We start from the raw sequence: 16,438 nt of genomic DNA on the forward strand, positions 1-16,438 counted from the left end.
TGTTTCTTGTGTTAATTAAAAAATGGAGGTTTCTATGGTGAAGCTATGGGAAAGTCCTGGACTTGGGGATGAATTCAAAGGTTAAAGTAAAAGAAACACATCTAATATGGAGTCAGATTTATTCTTCCCTATTACGTGAACACGGACAGGATTCTTCCCCTCTCTAAGCTTTTTTTTCTTGATAGTTACTTTTAAATGGTGTAGGGGGGAAAGTGTATAGATAGAAATAAAGCAAATGTGGCAAAATGTGTTAGCGATTGGTAGATCTATGTTAGGAGTATACAATATTTGTGGTATTGTTCTATCATTTACGTAGGTTTGGCTTCTTCAAAATAGAAAAAAAGAAGTTGAGAATAGATAAATAAAAACAAATAAAGTGTTATGACGGTGCCTCTCCTGGGGCTCTGCTGTGTGGATGTTACCGAATGCGAGTTTGTGTGCCTGAGGTGCAGTGAGACCAAACAATACCGAAATGTCAGAGTCTGGAGCAGAGAAAGGTTTATTGCAGGGTCATGGAAGGAGACAGATGGCTTGTGCCCCCCAAAACCCAGAACTCCCCAAAGGGTTTCGGCAAAGCATTTTTAAAGGTAAGGTGAAGAAGGGGCGCGGTTGGTTATTGCAAACTTCTTGGTGTAGGAATCCTTTGTTCCTGCAGCTGTCCACGTAGGTCAATTCAGGATGTTCCTGTAAACCTCCAGCAAGACAACTATTATTCTCTGTTCTGCAACTTTTTATCTCTGTATGAATGGAAAAGTGTTATACCCTTAAAGGTCAGAGCCTTGAGAATGGGCTCTCCTGTATATTTCAGGCTGTAGGCAACATTCTTAACTCAAAGCAATAGAATACAAAGGTTAAAGTAAAAGAAACAGATCAAATATTGAGTTAGATTTACTCTTCCTGGTTACATGAACACGGCACAAGATTCTTACCCTTTCTAAGCTTCTTTCTTGGTAGTTAAAAACAAAAACCAAAAACCTACGCCTTGCATTCTCCCTAAGTATTTTGTGAACGCCAGTCATGGTAATAGATGCAAAGTGCTTTGCAAACCACAGAGCCCTTTCTGGGCACAAGGGTAACCAGTGTGATTATTTGAGCAGCACCAAGTGCTCTTAGATTACCTGGCCAAGCCTCTTGCCTTTGTCTGTCTTGACTCCAGCCAATCTCTGCTACCGCAGCCACCTTAACATACATATGCATGATTGGCTTCCTGGCTTCTCCCCAGCTCCGAGCATCGGCTACAGACGGGCAGTCCAGCTCCTGAGGACTGGAGGGCAGAGCTCCTCGCAGATCCAGTTCAGAAACCTCCGTTGGAGCAGACTCCTGCCTGCCGGCTTCCCAGCACCCTGTCCACCAGTACTAATCACTGGCAGCCAGTCTGCTCCCATGAAACCATCAAAGGCATCCCAGCGTTATAGGAGCATCCGGAGAAATGCCAGCCAGCACTACTTCTACCAGGAGTCCCTGCTGCTCAGGTGAGCCAGTCCCATCCATCCACTGGGGCAGGTTTGTGAGGAGGGAAAGCCTGGGTCACCCTTGCTTGCATCTGACCAGAGGACCAAGTCCCCATCCTGCTCGGTTCTCCTTCAGAAAGAACTCCGAAACTCCTTTTTCCAGGTCACTATACAAAAAGGGTGGCAACCTCAGCGACGTACACAGACATTGATGGCTCTACCTGGCTCTGATCAGAATCCAAAAGCCTGTACCCCAACCTGGCTTTATTGCTGGCCAGACCCACAGACGTGCTTTATCTGTTTTCTCTCTGTTTACTCAGTCAGCAATGTCAAGAGAGAGCAGACAATACATCTGTCGTAATAAATGAGGTTTCTGTTGGAAAAGGCTACAGGCTGGTTAGAAGTGGGGGAGTCTTATTCAAATTTGTTAAATATTTATAAAGGTATATTAAAATCTCCATTAATTTGGAGAACCTGGAGAAAATTCTCTTTTGAGTAAGTAAAAACAAGCTGAATTAGAGAAAAGCAAAGGAATTATTTTCCCTTACTTTTAAGTGCATCATTGATGAAATAACCACAACAAAATACCCTTAACTCCTCCTGAAAAGTTGCATTAAGATTAGTGTATTCATTTTCACTGGGAATAAGTGTTGCTATGTGTTGAAAAGTTGTTCTCCTAGAGAGTAACTATTTCCCTGAAACATTTGTACATGTAAATTTGCTTAGCTAATTTCTTGTTCATAGAAGCTGCTGCCTGTTTGCCTCTGTTATCTCTGATTTCAAGCGAATCAAAGCAGGAGTACAGAGAGCGGGGAATCTCTGGATGAGAGAGTTGGATTTTTATTTATTTTACAGCCAGAGTTAGGGGACAGGAGGCATCCTTTCTTTGGAATTAGCTGATTATTTCAATGAGCCTGAAAAAGAAATGGTTTTGCCACCAAAGATGCTGCTATTCAGTAATCCTACATGAGCAGTATCTTGGTTCCTTTTATGATGTCTTCTGATAGTATCTCTTATACTTTGAAGCCTTTTTCTTTCACTGACTCATCAAAGTAACAGAACCCAGTGAATGTGTCCAGTGGCTGCTAACAACTGCCGAATTCTCTCTCTGACTCCCCGGATCCCTCCCCTCTCCTCCTACACATACTGAATTCATACAGATGACCCCAAGACAGCAAGATGCTAAACTTACCCAGGGCAAGATCTGGGATGGAAGCAATTCTACTAATCAGATTTCCTCCTTAATGCCCTGATCATTTCAGCAACTTGGATGACAGCTTTACTGCTGATGAAACAGGGGACAGCCATGATCCGGAACAAATCTTCCAGAATATACAGTTCCAGAAAGATCTCATGGCAAACATTCGCTGCCGACCCTGGACCATGGGACAGAAGCTGAGGGCACTGAGGTAAGGGTTATGGGTTATTGCAAGTATGCTTCCCACGAAACCACCCACCCTGCCCTGCCCTGGGAAACGAGCATAAAAATCCACATTGGAGGGAGTGGTGGGACGGATGCGCTTGATCTGACTTAGAGAAGTCACAGACACGTCTGAGGGATCCACCTGGTCCAGACGGGCCTCAGTGTGTGTCTGTGTATGTGTGTCTGAGTTGGCTGTGTGCCTTGGTAGAGAGTAAAGACAAGAATTCCTGGTTGCCCTCGGACTTAATCAGGAACTACGGCAGAGGGCTCCAGCATTTTTAGCATGCATTCAGGTTGATTCTTTTGCAAACTAGAGTTTGAAATCCCTTGATAGCAGTTCAAGGATTAAATGAGGTAAACCATATGATGTTAAGCCTTGTATCTGGGCTATAGTAGTCACTCCCTATGAGTGGGTAGTAATTGATGATGTGGATCCCTGGGATCACAGCAAGGGGAGTGAGTAGAATGGTTCTTAATGACCAGTGCCACTGAGCTACTCTGACCCATGAAGTGGGCCTTCCTAGAGAAACAGACATGACACGTAATCATCGGGCACCTACTGGGTGGACAGGATTAGAACCACTGTCGTATCTTACGTTTTAGTGCCCCTTTCCAGACACCAAGCACATTGCCCTGTCTCTCCAATCCACCATTAGGTTTGACTTTCTTTCCCATCAAATCATGCCTTCATTAGATTTCCACTCCAGGCATTGTTCCTCCAGTCTGGCCAAAGATCCAGCCTGCCCCCCCAGGTGGCCGCGGCAGATGAGGTCATCCATAGTTTCCACTCCCAGAAGTTTCCAGTTAATTCTCCAGGTCCGATATCAGTTCTCGTCACTTCCGTTTCTCTGAGTAAGGATGACATTTTTCAAATGAGAAGACTGATACTCAGAGATATTAAGCGGCTTCCCCCAGGACACACAGCTTCTGAGTACTGGAATTGAGCTTTAAAGCTGGGCTTCCTGACCTCAACTCCAATATTCTATTCTATTGAAACAGAGGAACTCTACCAATTTATCCTAAAAAAAAAAAGCCATGTAACTATATAGCACAAGGAACTATATTCAATATCCTGTGATAAACCACACTGGAAAAGAATATGAAAAAGAATGTACGTATATGTATAACTGAATCACTTTGCTGTACAGCAGAAATTAACACAACATTGTAAATCAACTCTACTGCAATAAAAAAGTCATGTATTCCGTCAGAATTTTAAAAATCATACAGGAATGTTGATGACTAATAACGCCCTGAACTGTAAGAAAGTGAGTCTTTTTAACCTGCGGGCAGAGCAAAGCAAATGATAACTTTTCTGTCAGAATCAAAAGAACAAACCAGGCCTTCCTCCACAAGCGTAAGCCAGGGACCTCAGCCAGGGCTCCGAGACACCAACGCCAGCGAGGCACGGGCCAGTGGTCCAGCCCTCAGGGAACAGCTCGCCCTCTGACACCTGGATTTGTCATCCCCGCGTTGCACTTTTCCTCCCCGTCACCTTGAGAAGCTACTGGAGCAGTGCTTCACTAATTGGGCCTGCGAGACTCATCAGGTCTGTGGAAGGCGCAGACCCTGACTGCTTGGGGCTCAAGGGAGCATTGCTGACACAGAGAAAGCAGCGAGCTCTGTCTATGGGGGGACAGAGCATATATCTATTTCCCCGGTAGGGAGGCAAGTGGTCAGTGCCATGGAGTCAGCATTGGTCTGTGATGGGGCCTGGGTCAGGTACTGTCCCCACTGCTGTTACTGACCAGGGTTCTTGGCCTCCTTAATCAATAGAAATTAATCAGAGGTCAGACAAGGAATTCAGGCAAGGCTTCATTGGAGCCCCCACTGCAGCAGGGGGGAGTGAGAACAAACAAGTTTCCTGGCTCACTCACTTGCTGAGGGGGAGGTGAGCGTGCTCCTTATATGGGGTGAGGGTGGGGGTGTGTGCAGGGACTGGGCCGGAGGTTGGCTTAGGTGGTCTGCGCATCCCCTTGGTGGTGTCGTGTGCAGGGCGCATGCTCAGTGCCCTGCTTTTGCTCCTGACCCTTCAGAAGTGGCAGTTGGGCTTTTTGGTTTTTTGTATCTTGCTGTCCATAATTTGCCCCAACTGCACTTGGCGCGCAGTTGTTTTTAGTCCCTTAAAGTGTCTTTGTATTTTGTTGCTCAAGGAGATGTTTGTCCAGGTGCAAGCACTGCAGCAAAGGGTCCCAGGTCCCAGGTCCCAGGTCCCAGCCTGTCTCACTGCCGCCTCAGCCCCCTACTCAGCTCCCCATTCCAACACTTACACACCCACCCACTCCTATTGTTGTTTCAGGTCTCTATCATCCCTATTAGCTAGTGGGCTTCTCCAGGGCAACAGCTCTATTTTACGCGCCTCCGTAGTCCACTATACTTGACCCAAACAAGTGTGCAGAAAATGTTTGCGGGGAAAAAAACTATAATGAATGAAATTAAATGAATTATTATTTCACTTATATAGGCCCCTATCTTTTAGATGCTATAAAAGGTATAACATCAACCCTCACCCTTGCCTGCATTTCTGGTTCTGACCAGAATGAAGCCAGCCCATTGGCGGGGCTATAAAGGTGGAGGATTTGCAGTGAGGGCAGGGAGGTTCAAAGCTCAGCACTCTGGTCAGGCATGTTCTGAAGCCATCACGCTGTTTGTGGAAAAGGAAGTCGGCTAGTTCCTTGTGTCAATCAACGAAAGGCTAGGAACCTGTGGGTGTTACTTGGGATATACATGCACGAACTCCCTACCAAGTACACTGGTCCAACTAACAGACTGAATGATTCAGCAGTTCTTCAATTCTGAGCGTAATTAAGTGGTCAACCATGGATTAATGAAGGTCTCATCAGTGTAGTCACAGACGAGGTCACCTTGAAGGTGACATTCTTCGCTAAGAGTTTTTGACTTCAGTCCGTTCCACGGAATTAACATTTTTTTCCTAATCCTGTGGTTCTGTAAGTGTGAATTTAACCATCTATCCTAATGAATTCAGTCTGTTTTCAAGGATTAGCCATTTAGGTGACCCATCAGGTCAACTCACCGAAGTGGTCAGCTAGTGTACCAGTAGTTAGTCTGGGCTAAATCAGGTTGTTCATGGCTACGTAGACACAACTTTCTTGCCCACATTAACCAGACACTACCCTTTTCTCAAAGCAGATTCTCCGAGCTAGGTCTGACTTTCACTTCCAAAGAATTAATTGCAGGAAGAAGGCTGCTGGGATGAAGTGGAGGGGCTGAGATGCTGGTACCTGATACCAGGATCTCCAAAGCCCGTAATACCCAGCCAACAGCCAGAATCAGGGCAGGGCGTTAAGAAATTCGGTTGCAACTGGTTTTAGTGTTCACTCATCATTTCCTATGAATTCGTGCATTTAAATGTTATAGAAAATATTTTAAGGGAGTTGTCTGGTTACCACTGTTTGACTATCTATTCCTGCTGCACTTCCACATGTTTTGCCAAGATTATCAAGGTCATAAAATTGCGCTCACCACCAAGTATTTCTTCTCTCAGGCGAGCGAAGGACATTGTGCTGAAGTTTGAGGGGAGGCTGACCAGGACCCGAGGCTACCAAGCGGCAGGTGCAGAGGTAAAGAGTCCACACGTGGACATGCCCACCCTTCCTGTGGTCTCCGGGCCCGGGAAGCTGTACTTGTCCTTGCAGTTGCTGTACTACATAGGTTGTGAACATCCATCATTAATAGCTGTAGAACAGTATGGAGAGCTTGAAGGTCTGCATGTCCCCGAACTTGGATTTTAGTTCCCGATGCTGTCACTTACCAAGTGGTGTGACCCTGGGTAATCCCAGCTCATCAGAAAAAGGTTATATCTGCCCTTGGGAGAATCCTCTAGCCTCTTCCCTGAGTTAAGCCCACCCATGTGTGTAGGTTTCATTCACTGTACAGTAAGTCCCCTACATACGAACCTTCAATTTGAGAACTTTCAAAGATGCGAATGGGCGTTCACATGTCCAGCCACATAAGTTAGGTTATGTATCTGGCATATACTGTCACGTGCGTGCATCCTCTACAAGTGGTTGTGCTTTTGTGTACTTTACTATACAGTGCTGTATAGAGTAAAGTAGTACAGAATCTTTATTTCTTGCCTGTTCACTCGATGCCAGCCCCTGGATGCCAGCCGTTGTACTGTGCTACTGTACTTTTCAAGGTACTGTGCTGTAAGATTAAACATTTTCTTTATTTTTTGTGTTTGTTTGTTTTTTATGTATTATTTGTGTGAAAAGTATAGCCGATTGTGTTAGTTGGGTACCTAGGCTAACTTTGTTGGACTTACGAAAAATTGGACTTACGAACGTGAACTTACAAAGTTCGGGACGGAACTCGTTCGTATGTAGGGGACTTACTGTATTTCTTATAATGAGAAAGTTACAGGCATATTCCAATGCTCATTTTATAATACAATGCTAAGATTTTTGTTTGTTATTTTTCCCATTCAGTTACTTGCAGTTAAACTTTAGTATACATTGAAATTATCTGTTTATAGACATTCCAATAATTTTCATAAATGTTTCCAAGGCAAAGAAAAAAATCATTTCTCCTACTATAATCCCCTACTTCCCAAGATAGAATCTTTTTTAAAATTTCACATTTCAGCCATTGTATATATCATTTTCACATCGGAGTAAGTAGAGTATACAAATATTTTTGTCTTGCTTTTCTTTTCACTTACCACCATAACAGGGATTTTTCTCCATGTTGCTATGTAGTTTTTATACCTGTTGTTTCCTATGACTGTGTAATATTCCATCAGAAAAATGTCTATTAATTTAATTAGTTATGTACCTGCTGGTGGTCCTTAAATAGCTTCTAATTTTTTGTTAGTATTAACAGCCCTGCAAAGACTGTCTTTGCACAGATGGCTTTTCCTATCTTTTAAAATTCTTTTTCTAGGATAAATGTCAAAACTACGACCTCTGTAGTAAAGAGTATGATCCATGTTTTTTGGCTCGTGATAAATAGTAATCAATTATTTTCCAAAAGCTTTGCCATCCACAATGAAAGAATTTGCTGTCTCATAGTATCTCCACTAACGCTGAATATTGTCGTTTTTTCAAGTTTATTATTTTGACAGACAAAAACTGACAGACACATTCTTTTTCGATTCTCTGAAACAAAAAATATTCTTAGTAAAGTTTAAATTAAAGCTGGTCATAAATTTTGCATAACTGAATAGTTATAAAATATCAAAGAATCCCCAAGATTGTGCCTTGGCTTTCTTTCTTCTTACTTTTCACAGAATCTGCCTGAAGACGCTAATCCACTCCTATGATCAAAATTATCCATAACTCTTTATGCCTGTCACACTATGATGGAGCTTATGGAATAAATCTATAAAACAAAATTATCTTTTTATAAGCATATGTGCTACCAAGCTCTCTCATTTTCTCTAAATAAACTGTATGAAATGCTATGGAAAAATATCTGAAATAATGTAAGGTTTCTCACTTGGGTTCAGACAACCTGTAATATATATAACAATGAAAAAGTCCTGGGGCATTTAGCAACAGTGAGCTCAAAGTGGATTAAAAGGGTAAGTTAAGGGCTTCCCCGGTGGCGCAGTGGTTGAGAGTCCGCCTGCCGATGCAGGGGACGCGGGTTCGTGCCCCGGGCCCGGTCTGGGAAGATCCCACATGCCGCGGAGCGGCTGGGCCTGAGAGCCATGGCCGCTGGGCCTGCATGGCCGGAGCCTGTGCTCCGCAACGGGAGAGCCCACAACAGTGAGAGGCCCGCGTACCGCAAAAAAAAAAAAAGTGTAAGTTAATAATGGACTGAATTCTTAGAATCAGAGTTTTTAAAATGAGGAAAGTGATCCAAATGTTCAGTCTTACCTACAGATTGTCCCACAGTTTTCAGCCTGCACTTAACAGACACAGCTGCCCCAGTCCTTTCCATTTTACCAGTGGCCCTGCAGAAAGCAGTTCAACCCAGTTCAGCTTATCCATGTGCCAAGCTTTGTGCTGGGTACTCAGGGTAAAGAGATGGCTGAGATACAGTGTCTTCTGCCCTCTGGAGACACAGCAAAATGTCAAAGAAAATCATCCTCCCACCATGTCTTCCTAACACTTTGGTTTTCCCCCTTCTCATTCTGAACATCATTCCTCTACCTTTTTATATTTAGAATTTTTTTTTTTTTGCGGTACGCGGGCCTCTCACTGCTGTGACCTCTCCCGTTGCGGAGCACAGGCTCCGGACGCACAGGCTCAGCGGCCATGGCTCACGGGCCCAGCCGCTCCGCGGCACGTGGGATCTTCCCCGACCAGGGCACGAACCCGTGTCCCCTGCATCGGCAGGCGGACTCTCAACCACTGCGCCACCAGGGAAGCCCCTATTTAGAATTTTTTTACACTGGAAATTTTAATACAGACCCCTGAGGATCAGCAGCCACTCCAAAGTAGAGAAAACAGAAGCTATCTAGCTATTACCTGCAGCCCAGTGAGTTTTGTCTCTGTTTACAGTCTTTAGTTTCTTTTAGAAAAATGATAACTTCGTTTTTCAAATAGTAAATTTTGTATAATATAACTACTGTACACTTTCTCCCATGATTCCCACGACTGAGATCCTGATCACCACTCACCAGGGCTGCCACTCTATCCTCTCTTGGGAATCACGGTTCCAGAACACAAGTCATCCTCTGGAGCCCCTCCCACTGTTTCCCACCTGCATCCTCTGTGCACATGGGTTTCTCCTTGATTCCAGCAGGAAAACACCTTGTTACAGGCAATCTGCCTTTAGCACCAGTTTATTTCTATGTTTCATAAGAAAGCAAGGTCTGAGCATGTGAGACCACCAGGACCCAAGGAGTCACATAGGCAGAAATGCTACCCTGGGTACATGGAACACCAAACACCAAGAGTCAGGACACCTAGGTCCTTCTGCCATCGTTTCCCTGCTCTGGGTAATGACTTGGAACCTGAGGAGGTTTTCATGCTTGATTCTTAAGATGTCTTCTAGTTCGAATAGTCTATGTCCTTGGCTTCTCACATGATACCAGCAAGGGACGTCATCCTTCTGAGAGCCTTCATGGCATGATTTGGCAAGAACGCTTGCTCTGTGCAGAAGCTAAAGGTACCTGCCCACGATGGTGTATAGACTGACTAGCCTCATAACAGATCTTCCTGTTTCCACTCATGTCCCTCCACCTTCCACTCTCTTCCACATAGGAGCCAGGGAAATCTTTGATACAGTAAACTATGCATGAAATCCTTTAATTAAAATAATCAATGATAGGGACTTCCCTGGTGGTGCAGTGGTTAAGAATCCACCTGCCAATGCAGGAGACATGGGTTCAATCCCTGGTCTGGGAAGATCCCACATGCCACGGAGCAACTAAGCCCGTGTGCCACAACTACTGAGCCTGCGCTGTAGAGCCCGTAAGACACAACTACTGAAGCCCGCGCGCCTAGAGCCCATGCTCCGCAACAAGGGAAGCCACCGCAATGAGAAGCCCGCGCACAGCAACAAAGAGTAGCCCCTGCTCGCCGCAACTAGAGAAAGCCCGTGCACAGCAACAAAGACCAAATGCAGCCAAAACTAAATAAATAAAATAAACTTATTTTTAAAACTAATAATAATAATGAATGGTAGATAGATAGATAGATAAGATAGATAGACAGAGTTTCATTACACTTAGAATCAAATCCAGACTCCTTCCTCTAACCCACATGATCTGGCCACGACCTAACTATTGGACCTCATCTCACTCCTCTCTCCTTTATTCTCTTCTATAAAATGCCCAGCTCATGCTAATCCACAGGCTCCTACTGGCCATTCTCCCCTCCTAGACAGCTCCTCTACCAACTGAGGACCCTTAACGACTTTACAATGGACCAGAAACTCAAATGCTTTCAACACCAAACCCTCCCCAAAGGATACTGGGCATTCTGCCTCTGTCTGCTGTAGGGGATGAAAAATCAGAAAGCCATGGTCTTCCTCTCAATACTGGAGGTGAAGAAGCCAGGTGAACAATATAAAGGCAATATAAGCTAGGATGTGATAAGCGTTATCAGAGACCAGAATGATAGCTGGGGAAGTTTACAGATGGAAGAATGGATTTCTGGCTACAGAGAATCTGTGTGAGGTCTCCATGGGAGTAGCTGTATTTGAGTTGGGTCTTAAATCATGAGCAGAAAGAGAACAATTCCAACTTCTGATAACATTCAAGTAGATTTTCATTTACAAGCAGCCGTTTTGGCCTTAGCAGACATACTCAGGATAACATAATCATGCATGTCTGCATCAGGACCACGTGCTGTCTTATACTTCAGAAGGTTGTAATTACATTTGTAACCCTTCTTTCTGCAATGATGTCATTTGCTTCCAACACAAACCCACATTGTTTGTGTGTTAAAGTGAACAACCTGCTAATGTTGTGGGAGAGAAAGCCCAGTGTCAGGGCACATTTTCACATTTTGCTTTATTCTCCTTTGAGGAAAAAAAAAAAAAGAAAAAGATTTTTGAACTTTTGGCGATTGTGTCTTAAACATCCAAGACAAATTTCCAGACCTTATTTTGGCAACTTTGGCCAGGAGAGAGGCTGGGAGATGAGCTCCAGCTGCAGGATGGGAGGCACACAATGGGGCTCATTTTCAGGGTATGTTCTAGACTCTTGGTCCTTAAATAGGGACGGGAACTGTAATCACTGGGGAGTTTGTGAGCCATGTGGATTCCTGAGCCCCACTCCCAGAGGGGACCAAGGGGGTGTATTTGGACATCATTCCTCAAGTAGTTCGTAGTCCTCACAGCAGGAATGGTGTGAATAAGGCAGGCTGAAACCCTAGAGAATATGCACCTCAGTACAGACACCGCAGCTTAGAGCCCTAAACAGGAGCCTTCACCTGGGCAGAAGCCCAGAGAAGACAAGCGGCTGCTTTGGTCCTAGGGTTCCCTAAAGGCCTGTGAAATCATAATGAAAGGTATCAACTGGTGTGTCTGCGGGCCTCGCCTCCATTTAGGACCCTGGTTCCACAAAGGCATTGCCGTCTTCACGAATGTCAAGTCCTCTAATCCTACTCCCTCCTGTCTAGCTGTGGCGGAAGTTCGCTCGTCTGGCCTGTAACTTTGTGGTCATCTTCATCCCCTGGGAAATGAGGATAAAGAAAATCGAGAGTAAGTGTTGGCACTTGGAGGAGTGGGGCGGGGATGCGGTGCCAGTAGCCAGACAACTGTGAGGCCTGAGATGGGTCTGGTACGTCCCAGACCTTACACTGAGCAGCCAGGGGCCCTTGCACACGTAGTGCCGACCTAGGCTGGACATGAGTCCGTGGAGATGGAAGACACAGTGCCTGTCCCCACCACCTCCCAGGATAAAAACGGTCCCACGTTCCACCGTGGCTTTGCAGTTCTCTGTCAGTTCATGCCTTAGACACAATACAAACTCAAAAGGATAGAGGGGAAAACTGTGTAGAGGAATAAAAGGATAACATGGGCAATTGCAGAACAAAAATGCAGAAATTTGCATTTGGAGAGAAGTGATTGTAATCATTTAGAAAAATATCCTAAAAAATAAATCAATCACAGTCACATTTAAAAACACACACACAGTACAAACACACAAATGCAACACACAAGACCAGGAATAAATATAAGCAGAAGTCTGAAATAAAGAAACTGTAAAATTGGACCATGGGATTTTTTAAAAGTCTTGTGAAGAGACATAGAATGATTTAATATTTGGAAGGTGTTGATTTTCTCAATATCAGTTTATGTTTTAATGCAATTCCAATAAAATTCTCAATGCAATGTTTTTTGTATTCAACACAATGAACTCATATGAAAAAAAAAACTAATTGAAAACTTTTCTAAAAGGAAAAACTCAGATGAACTTGTATAACCAAAATGTTAAAATACATTATAAAAGCTACAAGAATTGAAACAGTATACCATAGCACCATAAATAATGCTGGAACAATTCAACTGTTTTAAAGAATAACATTAGATCTTTCATTTCAAAGTTCCATTAAATATTTAAATAGAAAATAGGAATCCATGAGAGAATTAAAAGAAATAGAAGTAATGTGATCTCAGAATGGAAGCCTGTCAAATTATAAAAGTAAAGAAGGAATCATCAAGGAAAGTACTGTTGTATTTAACTATACATCAAAGAAATTTTACATACATAAAAAATAAACAGATCTAAAAGATGACAAATTGAGGGGGGAAAAAATTTTCAACATTGAAGTGGAATTAAATACCAGCTGGTGGAAATGTCAATTGGGATGATGATATTTCTAGGGGAAAGTTATAATTTGGACCAAACGTCTTCAAAAGGTTTATACTCTTTGATGGACTCTTCCACTCCTTAACGACCAGAGAAAACAACAGCCACAACAAAATCAATGCACTAGGCTGTGTGGACACACTTGGTGCCCAGCCCAGATCCCTTTACTTGGCTGGTCCACTCTTTCTCAGCTGCTGTGAATGTTGGCTGCTGTGACTCATAGCTGTCTCCTTCTCTAGAGGATGAGCCTTGGCCCACATTGTTTCAGATGGTGGGCACTCATCACCTGCTCCCCCAGACCCACTGGGTAGCCTAGAGGCAATGACAAAGGGGTATTCAAGTCCAGCTTTTTGTTCAAAGTGGAACCAACTCTGTGATGCAACTTGCCCTCCAGAGCTCCCCATGGGATAAGGCTAAGCTGGGCTCCAGCTGAGACGACATCTTTGCTTAGCTCTTTCCCCTGACCTTCCTTGACCCCCTCACCCCCTTTATCCTGAGAGCACTTCCTCAATATATCATGTTAGCTGAACCCTTTTCTCAGGCTCTGCTTCCAGGAAATCTGACCTTAGACAGAAATTGATTCTTGCAGAATTATTTACCCTAGTGAAAAGTTAGAAACTTCCTAAGTGTCGAGTAGTGGGGGATAAGTTAAATCAGTTATGTAAAATTGGTTTGCTGGAACAATAAAATTCATTTTATAGGGAGGTATTTTGTATGAGAAAATGCTCATAATATATTGATAGCTCAAGATGCATATTATAGAGATATGCCAATTTTATACAATAAAAAAACACATATAGAATGAAAATGGAGGGTTCCCCTAAAAATTTACTAGAAAGTAATTCTGGTAGTGATTTTAATTTAGTAACCTGGCAATAGGTAAGTTTTTGGTCTCCTTTGTGATGTTTTGTGTTTTCCTACCTATTGTGAAACATAAGCTAGATTTGAAATAAAATTTCAAGACATTATTCTTCCAAAGTATGCTACAAGTCCAGAAAGTCATCACAAGTATCACCCATATCCCAATCGAACTTCTTCTGTGCCCCCTTGTTTTCTCAATAGAAATTTGTTTTTAACTACACTTTTTATTTTAGAATAAGTTTCGATGTATGGAAAAGTGACAAAGAGAATTCTCATAACCCCTTCACCCATCTAACGCTATGTTAGATGTTAATGTTAACATGTAACATGCTGTTGTTCCTTTTGAAATTAAGACAAAAGAATCCTTAGAATATCCTCGGAATTTTCAGAACTGTGCATTTTCGATCAATATGACATTAGGGAAAGTAATCCATTAGGGATTAGGGATCTGTGTATATGACGGGGAGACATTAATGAACATCTTAATCCTTCTAAATGATCATCGTGGGACAACGCCCTGATAGGTACAATTATGGCATTCTTAGTCTATGTCCTGCTGCTATAAGAAAAATTACAGTGTACAGAGAACTTCTTACACTGGGAGGATTTTCTCTAAACCGCTCTCATTATCTTATCTTTCTTTAGGTCATTTTGGATCTGGTGTTGCCTCTTATTTCATATTCTTGAGATGGTTATTTGGAATTAATATTGTGCTCACGATTATGACAGGTGCCTTTATTGTCATTCCAGAGGTAAGAACTATTTCCGGTGAGTTTAAAAGTGCCATTTGTTAAAAAGTGGAGACGTTTAGAGCCATAGCATTAGACAGCCGCACTCATTATCCTCATGGGAAGGATAATCTGTGTGTTAAAATAGGGCCTGGCAAACTTTTTCGGCAAAGGACCGGAGAGTAAATATTTTAGGCTTCGTGGGCCGTATGGTTTGTCACAACTTCTCAAATCTACTGTGTAGTACGAAAGCAGCCATAGACATTAGGTAACTAATGAGTGTGGCTGTATTCTAATAAAATTTTCTTTATAGATACAGAAATTTGAATTTCCTATCATTCTTATGTGTCACAAAATACTACTCTTCTTTGGATTTTTTTTCCCAACCATTTAAAAATGCACAAACCAACCTTAGCTCTCGGGCTACACAAAACGTGGTGACAGGCTAGGTTTGGCTTATGGGACAGTTTGCGGACGTTGTGTTAAAATAAAAACCACTTCTCAACTAAAATTTATCCTTGTAAAGTAAATGGGGCCATGTCCTATGCCATTAGAGAAACCCAGTGGCTTCAGTCATCCACCCATAGAAGCCATGTCCAGCCTAGAGGGAGTACACCCAGACAGGCCCCGATCAGGCAAAAAGAAAATCTGGCCACTCACGATTAATGTCTCATCCATGAGTATCAAGCAGAATCCACCCCCTAGGGACCTCATACATGCAGCATTTTCAGAGGTGCATGGAGATCAGTGGCCCCTTTTCTTCTGGTCCCTTCCCACCCAGAGGACCGTGTGACATCCTTTCCTCTCTCACCAGCTCATTGCAGGCCAACCCTTTGGAAGCACAGCCAGCAAGACCATCCCCAAGGAGCACACTGCATCTGCCCAAGATCTGGACACCGTCTGGTCCCTGGGGGTGAGGTTCAGGCTTGGCCACACTTTTGTCTCGAGGGGGGTGGTGAATGTTCTGGGAACCTGGGAGTCAGAAGTGACACCGAGTGCTCTCTTTGCAGGGTTACCTCCAATACTCAGTCCTCTTCTATGGCTACTATGGCAGTGAGAGAAGGATTGGGAGGGCTGGCTACCGGCTGCCCTTGGCCTATTTCCTGGTGGGGATGGCAGTGTTTGCTTACAGCTTCATCATTCTCTTAAAAAAGTATGTCTGTTCAGTTTCTCAAAATACATGCCAAAATGATACATATGATCTCATTTCATCTTGTCACTCACCGTGTAAAGTCAAGGCCATTTTACAGATGAGGAGACCACAGATAAAAGAGATATATGCTCATTTTAACCAACACTGATTGAATACTTGAAGCTTTGTGCCAGGTTCTGTGTTGGGTCTGGAGAGACAAGAATCCAATAGACTTACCAGGTAACGTCAGTTTAGACAATGTAGGTGTTACCGACCAGGGTTCCTGGCCTTCCCCAGCCGATAGAAATTGACTAGAGGCCAGACAAGAAATTCAGGCAAGGCCTTACTAGGGCCCCTTCTGCAGCAGCGGGGAGCAAAAGCAAACAACAGGTTCCCTTGCTCCCTGAAGGGGGGCAAGCTTGTTTCTTATATGGGGTGTGGGTAGGTGTGTGTCCAGGTGTCAGGCCAGAAGGGTGGCTTAGGTGTTTTGCCCACCCCTTAGGTGGTGTTATGTGCAGGGGGCATGCGCAGCCCCCTGCTTTTGCTCCCGACACCCTGTTTTTGCTCCAGGCTCTTCAAAAGTGGCAGTTGGGTTTTTTTGGTCTCTTTGTATCT

General features: G+C 43.6%; 1 protein-coding gene across 1 annotated transcript in view; it reads left to right on the forward strand.

Moving 5' to 3' along the window:
• The first annotated feature begins 1,383 nt into the window (after positions 1-1,383).
• Positions 1,384-16,438, forward strand: part of TMC3 (transmembrane channel like 3) — a 43,977-nt gene continuing 28,922 nt past the window's right edge. The window contains exons 1-7 of the mRNA XM_065872062.1: positions 1,384-1,472; positions 2,714-2,860; positions 6,380-6,455; positions 11,910-11,991; positions 14,609-14,715; positions 15,506-15,604; positions 15,702-15,844. Coding sequence (XP_065728134.1) covers positions 1,384-1,472; positions 2,714-2,860; positions 6,380-6,455; positions 11,910-11,991; positions 14,609-14,715; positions 15,506-15,604; positions 15,702-15,844 — 743 coding nt within the window. The remainder of the gene's footprint in view (positions 1,473-2,713; positions 2,861-6,379; positions 6,456-11,909; positions 11,992-14,608; positions 14,716-15,505; positions 15,605-15,701; positions 15,845-16,438) is intronic.

Source organism: Phocoena phocoena, chromosome 2 (assembly GCF_963924675.1).
Source record: "Phocoena phocoena chromosome 2, mPhoPho1.1, whole genome shotgun sequence".
In the NCBI taxonomy this organism is placed as follows: domain Eukaryota; kingdom Metazoa; phylum Chordata; class Mammalia; order Artiodactyla; family Phocoenidae; genus Phocoena; species Phocoena phocoena.